The 7,516-nt window shown below is 42.7% G+C and overlaps 1 protein-coding gene across 1 annotated transcript; it reads right to left on the minus strand.

The window, feature by feature from the left end:
- Positions 1-3,819: 3,819 nt before the first annotated feature.
- LOC111393099 lies at positions 3,820-4,653 on the minus strand. The gene has a single exon (XM_023018498.1). The coding sequence runs from the start codon at positions 4,651-4,653 to the stop codon at positions 3,820-3,822; it is 834 nt and encodes a 277-aa protein (XP_022874266.1).
- Between the last annotated feature and the right edge of the window lie 2,863 nt (positions 4,654-7,516).

Raw genomic sequence — 7,516 nt, forward strand, 5'->3', positions numbered from 1 at the left:
CGACCTATGATGTGTGATTCTCGAGCTAAATTCCCAAGGACAATCCGGGCCTTTTTCATAAGTTTCATCACCACTGTGCTCGGGATTCTATGTGCTCAGGAATTTTACTTGGGATTTGTCTGCCCTGATTGGTATCTAATATGTGCTTGCGCGGAGCAAGGCTTGAGTTGCTTGCATAGTGCAAGGCTTGAGTTGTTTGCTTGGGGCAAGGCTTTGATTTGCTTGCTTGGGGCAAGGCTTGAGTCGCTTGCGCAGGGCAAATGTTGAGTTGTTTGCACGGGGCAAGGCTTTGATTTGCTTATTTGGGACAAGGCTTGAGTTGCTTGCGCGGGGCAAAGCTTTTATTTGTAGATCATCGAATTTAACTATAATTGTAATATACTCTATAAATTATCTTGGCACTCAAGCCTTTTTGAAAAAATTGACTTGGCACGTAGACCGAAAAATAAACTTGGCACGGAGGCCTTATTGAAAAAAAATTGACTTATCATGTAGGCCAAAAAATAAACTTGGCACGAAGGCCTTATTTCTAAAACATGGTGGAGCGGGTTACTTGTAATATACTTTTAAGTTTTTGGCGTTCCATGGCCTTGGGAGTGGTCTTCCCGAAATATCCTTCAAACTGTATGCACCTCCTGGGAGCTGTCGTATGACTTCTAAGGGTTATTCCCAAACTAGGCTGAGTTTTCCCAGAGCATAACCAGCAGCTTCGGCCCTTCTTAACACCAAATCTCCGGCTCTAAATCTTCGAAGTCTTACTTTTCTATTGAAATACTTTGCTGTTATGTCCTGGTAAGAGGCCATTCTTAAGGCTGCCTGATTATGAACTTTTTCCAAGAGGTTGAGATGTTCAGTGGTGCGCCCTGTTTCTTCGAGATCAGGTCTTCTTTGACTTGGTAACCTTATTTCAATGGGAATGGTATCTTTGATTCTGAAAGCTAACATGAAGGGGGTCTCTCCAGCGGTAGTCCTATGGGATGTTCTGTAAGTCCAAAGTATGGAAGGCAATTCGTCGGACCAGGAACCCCTTGCATCTCCTATCCTTGTTCGAAGGTCTTGTAATATAATCCAATTGGTGACCTCAGCTAGACCATTACTTTGAGGATGAGAAACTACTGTCAGACGGTGGTCAACCCCTATGTTGGAGCAAAAATCCTTGAATTGTACATTGTCAAACTGTCGGCCATTATTAGTTATGAGAACCTTCGGTATCCCGAACCTGCATATGACGGACTTCCAAATGAAAGCTCTTATCTTGGGCTCCGAGATCGTTGCCAAGGGCTCGGCCTCCACCCACTTGGTAAAGTACTCAACTGCTATAACCACAAACTTCAATTGTCCTCTCGTTATTGGGAACGGTCCGAGGATATCTATTTTCCATTGCTCAAACGGGGTCGAGCAGCTGATATTGGTGAGGTCCTCGGCGGGAGAGTGGATAACATTGCCAAATCTCTAGAACTTGTCATGTTTCTTCACATATTCTACGACATTCTTCTTCATGGTAGGCCAGTAATATCCATACCTTATGAGCTTAAAGGCCAACGCCCGAGCCTCTTGATGGTTCCCACATACTCCTTCATGAACTTTCTCTAGGGCTTGGGAGGATTTCGAGGGCTTAAGGCACCTAAGGTATGGAAGTGTGAAGCTTCTACGAAATAAGACCCCATTAATAATGCAATACCTTGGAGCTTTCAAACGGATGCTTCTAGATGCTCGAGGATCTTCTGGAAGACTGCCATTTGTTATGAAATCTACAATTGGGTCCATCTATGACAGCTCTTGATCAACGTCCATGACCCCAACGGGTTCGGTCACAAATCTGACATGTACCGTCCTGTCAAGTCTGTCTACTCCCATGAACACCAGCCTTAATAAGGCGTCTGCCTTGCAGTTGTCAGCCCGGACGGTCTTCAAAATTTCACAGCTCTTCAATTTTCGTTGGTGATCATGAACTTTTAAGCAGTATAAGCTCATTTTCTCGTATTTCTTCTCGAATGTACCGTCAATCTAGCCAACCACCAGCTGGGAATCACTAAAAATTTTGATGCTTTCTAGTTCGAGATTAATAGCCAGTTCCATGGCTATGATGACAGCCTCATGCTCTGCTTCATTATTGGTTGCCCTAAATTTGAATCTGAGTGCACATTGAATGTCTATGAGCATGTCTGGGCTCTTGATAATAACCTCGGCACCCGAACTCGAGGAGTTTGATGCTTCGTCCACAAAAATTTGCCAAACATCTGTTCTAGTGCTTGAGCTACCATCTGGCCCCCGAGGCCTTGGGTGAGTTCTGCAATGAAATTCGCTAAGGCTTGAGCTTTGATGGACAGACGGGGTTTGAACTCTATGTCAAACTCTCCAAGTTCAATTGCCCACTTTAGTAACCTGCCTGAGACGTCTGGCCTTTGAAGGATGTGTTTCAGAGGCTGATTAGTGAGCACCACAATGGGATGAGACTGAAAATATTGCCGAAACTTTCGTGCTATCACTATCAGGGCAAGGGCAAGCTGTTCGGCCAAAGTGTACCCTGTCTCTGCATCAAGTAGGACTTTACTTACATAATAAATGGGCTGCTGGGCTCTGTTGACCTCTTTCACCAAGACACCGCTCACTACATTCTGAGACACGGCTAAGTACAAAACAAAGTGTCCCCGGGCTCTAGTTTAGTGAGGATAGGAGGAAATGCCAACATCTGTTTGAGCTCCTGGAAAGCCTTCTCACACTCCTCATTCTATTCAAAGGATTGGCTGCCTTTGAGGGTTCTGAAGAAAATGAAGCACCTGTCTGCTGCTCGGGACATGAATCTGTTTAGGGCTACTACCCTACCTGTCAACTTTTGAACCTCTTTCTTAGTCCTGGGCGATTCCATTACTGCCAAGGCCTGGATCTTATTGGGGTTTGCTTCGATCCCCCGATGAGTGATCGTAAAGTCCAAAAATTTTCCCAAAGCCACCCCGAATACACACTTTTCTAGGTTGAGCTTCATCTGATATTTTCATAGGGTGGCGAACACTTCCTCAAGGTCGGATATGTGATGCTCTACCTTTTTACTCTTTACCACCATATCGTCAACATAGGCCTCAATGTTCTTCACTATCAAATCGACGAAGACTTTGTTGATGAGCCTCTGATATGTTTTCCCAGCATTTTTCAACCCAAACGATATCACCCTGTAGCAGTATATAGCTGAATCAGCCATGAATGAAGTCTTCTCTTAGTCTTCCTTGGCCATGAGGATTTGATGATACCCTGAGAATGCATCTAGAAAGCTGTACAACTTATGTCCGGACGTGCTATCCACAAGATTGTCTATCCTGGGGAGCGAGTAACAGTCATTAGGGCATGCCTTATTGAAATCCGTAAAGTCGATGCAGACCCTCCATTTACCATTAGCCTTCTTCACAAGAACAACATTAGCGAGCCAATCAGGGTAGTGGACATCCCATATGAACCCCGCTCTCACCAATTCGCTGATCTCTTCCTGAATGACCATACGCCTTTCTGGCGCAAACTACCTCTTTCTTTGCTTAACAGGTTTGGCCCCTGAGCTTATGTTGAGCCTATAGACCGCTACTTCGGGGTCTATCCCTGGCATATCCTCGACCTTCCATGCAAAAATACCGATGTTACGGACAGGCAATTGATGACTTCCTCCCGGAGGCTGGCTTTGAGATCCCGACCAATAGTTACCATTTTTTCATGCTCGAGCTCCACCACTTCCAATTCCTCAACCGGGGTAAGTCTACCTCTTGGCTCGAGCTCGAGGTCCAAAAGTTGCATGACATATGTACTCATTCCTCGGATGATAGTAATAAAACACTACTTGGAAGCTGCTTGGTCTCCTCGAACGACTCCGATGCCATGACCTGTTGGAAACTTCATAGCCAGGTGGAAAGTTGATACAATTGCCTGGATCTTGTTCAGCAGGGGTCTTCCCAGAATGATGTTGTAAGCCATATAAGTGTTAACCACTTGGAAGGGTGTGATCTCCGTCACTTGGACATTGTCAGAGCCCAAAGTAAGCGGAAGCTCGACGATTCCTTCCGTGATAATGACTCTACCACCAAATCCCTGTAGAGGAGTTTTAACTGTTTTGAGTTGTTTGGGAGAGATCCCCATCTTAGCAAAAGCTTCCTGTGATAGTATATTTGCTGCACTCCCATTATCGATCAGAATCCTCTTTACTTCGAAGTTAGCCACAATTGCAGAGACCACCAAGGCATCGTCATGAGGATATGATACTCCTTCCAAATCATTTGCCCCAAAGGTAATGTCTTTCACTTCGTCATGGGATTCCTTTGGGGTATGAGCATGTCGACGGGCATGCTGCTTTCGCCCACTGTTTGTGTCTCCTCCAGATGCTATGCCTCCAATGATAATATTAATGGTCCCAGCAGTGGGTTGAGCACTGCTTCCTACTCCAGGCTCTTTTCGATTGTCACGATGATTCCTCGGGCGTTTATCATGATCGATATAATTTCTTAAGAGCCCTCTTTTGATGAGGACTTCAACCTCCCGCTGTAAGGCTTGATAATCCTCCGTGGTATGCCCATGATCTTGGTAAAATTCACAATACTTGCTCCTATCTCTTGTGTCAGGGGATGACTTCATCCTTGAAGGCCACTTCAACTCTTTCATATCCTTGATCTCCATCAAAATGTTTTCCTTGGTTGTGTCCAACCGGGTGAGGGGCCTTGACGACCCTTCATTCTTGCGCTTGTCCCGAGGATATGGTCGGGTTGGGAGGTAACGTCATGCTGTCTCTTATTCTCAGCCCTTTCATAAGAAGGACCAGGTCTCCTTGGGTTCAGCGTTTCTTCCATATTAATATATTTTTTAGCCTGTGTAAGTAGCTCGATCACTGTTTGCGGTGGGTTCTTTGATAGGGACATTTTGAAGGCTTCACACCTTATGGCATGGGTGAGGGCAGAAACTGCCGCCGTAATGTCAAGGTCAGGTATTTGAAGTCTTTCCTTCTTAAACCTTGTCATAAATCCTCGTAGGGTTTCATTTGGTCCCTAGTGAAGTTGCATAAGAGAGGCCGCAATCTTTCTGATATACTTGCTACTTGCAAAGAAGGCTGAGAACTTATCAGCCAAATTTGAGAATGAGGCTATGAAATTGGGCTCCAATGTCGAGAACCAATCCTTAGCAGCATTAGTCAGCATTTGCGGGAAGGCTTTGCACATAACTTGATTCGACGCAACTTGCAAATTCATGACTTCAGTATATACATTGAGATGATTGATTGGATCAGTCGTCCCATCATACTCCTTAATGCGAGGATATTTGAATCTGTCGTGCAGGATATATGATAATATCTCCGGCGTGAATAGACTGTTAGGGGTAAAACCCGTTGGCCCCCGAGCATTCCGTTGCAGACCATCCATAATTCCTTCCTAAATGATCTGGGCAATCTCTCCAAAATCTATAACAATCGATCTCGAGCCCAAGGCCATGTTACGAATACCCGAGGTCCCTACTCCACCAGTTGCAGGGTTTGGTGCTAGGGCTCGAGTATCAGCCATAAAACCACCATACTCTACTTGCACCGGTGACGGATGGGAATTTCTTTGACTTAACAATTGCGTTAGCGTGACCACCTGCTAACGGAGCTCTTCGAAGGCTTCAGTTGTGATGGCCATCGGCTGAGGTGCGAGCACTCCTGACGACTCTTCTTGAGGAGCCGGTTGATCTTCAGCATGATGAGGGATGGGAGTGGATGAGCTTGCGGGGGGAAGACCTGATCGTATGTTAACCATGACTTTTGGTAGTGTTTCCCACAGACGACGCCAATGATAATTCCAAAAATCGTACCTGTTGATTTCCCGAGCTTGAGGATTTTGAATGAGCATGATCGCAGTCTTCCGGTACCTGAAACAAAGGCAACGATGTATGTTTTGTCGTCCCTCGGATGCTTAAATTAGAAAGGGAATTATGTGCGTAATTTTATAAACTAAAAATAATGAGAACGTACCTGATCAATGACCCATGGTCCTATATTTATAATAGTAAGCGACATTTTCCTAGTGGGACTCAACTAGTTGGGTATCTCTATCCAGCGAAGTCCTATTAGGTGAGGGAATTGGATCAATGCCATAATTATGCCTGGGATAGAATCCTTGCAGGAGTCAAGTATTAAGTAATATGGTTGAGTTAGAATCCCAATTACATAGAAATTCTAAAGGGTCAACAATCGTAGGCTATGAGGAGAACATATACCCGAGGACAACTCATGCTCGAGGACATGGATCATAAAATGTTGAAGCAGCAAGATTGGAAGTGCTCGAGCATTATACCCCCGAGGAGAATATGCTCGAGCACTCCATGTGTGGAATTGCAAGTTTATAAAAAAAAATGTCCTCGGGATAAATGATCGAGTATAACCAAAACTTGTCATATCAAGGCCTAATAGCAGAAAACATCCCTATGTTTGACACTTCTTATGGAAAACGTCCATACCTTTGACACTTCTTGAAGAAAACGTCCATACGTTTCAATGTCTTTTGCATTTTCATCCCTATTTTCACGTTTCATTGTGGAAAACGTCATTTTCATCAATTTGAAACGTATGGATATTTTGCACACTACAGGCCAAATGTAGGGACATTTTGTGCTATTAGGCATTTTAATAATTATTTGGACTCACTTGCACTTTTTAAAACATTTAGGAATAATATTGCAAGTTATTCTTTATTTTTCTTTTCTTTCTTTTGGTTTTATTTAAGTAGGAGAGTATTTTGGTCATTTTATATTCACGAATAGTGAAAAAATGACGTTTTCTGCAATGAAACGTTGAAATAAGGACGAAAATGTAAAAGAATGAAACGTAACGATATTTTCCGTAATATGTGTCAAACGTAGGGACGTTTTGTGCTATTAATCCTAATATCTACACCAATCATTTTAAAAATTAATTTTTAAATCAGTGAAAATCAATTGTCTGAATTTTGCCAATACTTATTTTGTCCACTAAATTTATAAACACATTTTGTACAATTGCATAATACTATGGAAAACTGGGTTTCTTTTCAAAATAATTATATAACGGTCAGAAATACTCTTCAAACGGGAATTTTAACACCGTCATCTCTGATGGTCTCTCTATCGCCTCACAAAATTCAAACGCTCCGTAACGGCCATATTTTCATCTTCTCTCTCTACTGTATCTATATTTTTAATTTAATCTAAAAAAATCCACAACTTCACAAAACTCTTTCTAGCAAATAGCAAAATTCCTCTCTAGTTACTATATTGTCTCTATATCATCGCCATTTGTATACGTATCTCAAGCTTCTATTCTGCTGCCGGCCTTTCAAATTCAAATCATCTGTAAGTATCTATTCATGTGTGATGTATGTATTTACTTATTTGCCTTGTCATTTTTTTTTTCTTTTTGAACATCGATGAATCGTCCATTTTCAATTTATTTTTAAAAATTTTATATTTGACATATTCACTTTTGTATGCTGTGAAGGGTAAAGGTAAATAAATTTGAGAGATTTGGAGAGTAATT

This window comes from Olea europaea, chromosome 4 (genome assembly GCF_002742605.1).
Source record: "Olea europaea var. sylvestris chromosome 4, O_europaea_v1, whole genome shotgun sequence".
Lineage (NCBI taxonomy): Eukaryota > Viridiplantae > Streptophyta > Magnoliopsida > Lamiales > Oleaceae > Olea > Olea europaea.

Bases quoted from the DNA above. Each gene is read 5' to 3' on its own strand.
- LOC111393099 (XM_023018498.1), bottom strand. From the start codon at position 4,653: ATGGAGATCAAGGATATGAAAGAGTTGAAGTGGCCTTCAAGGATGAAG.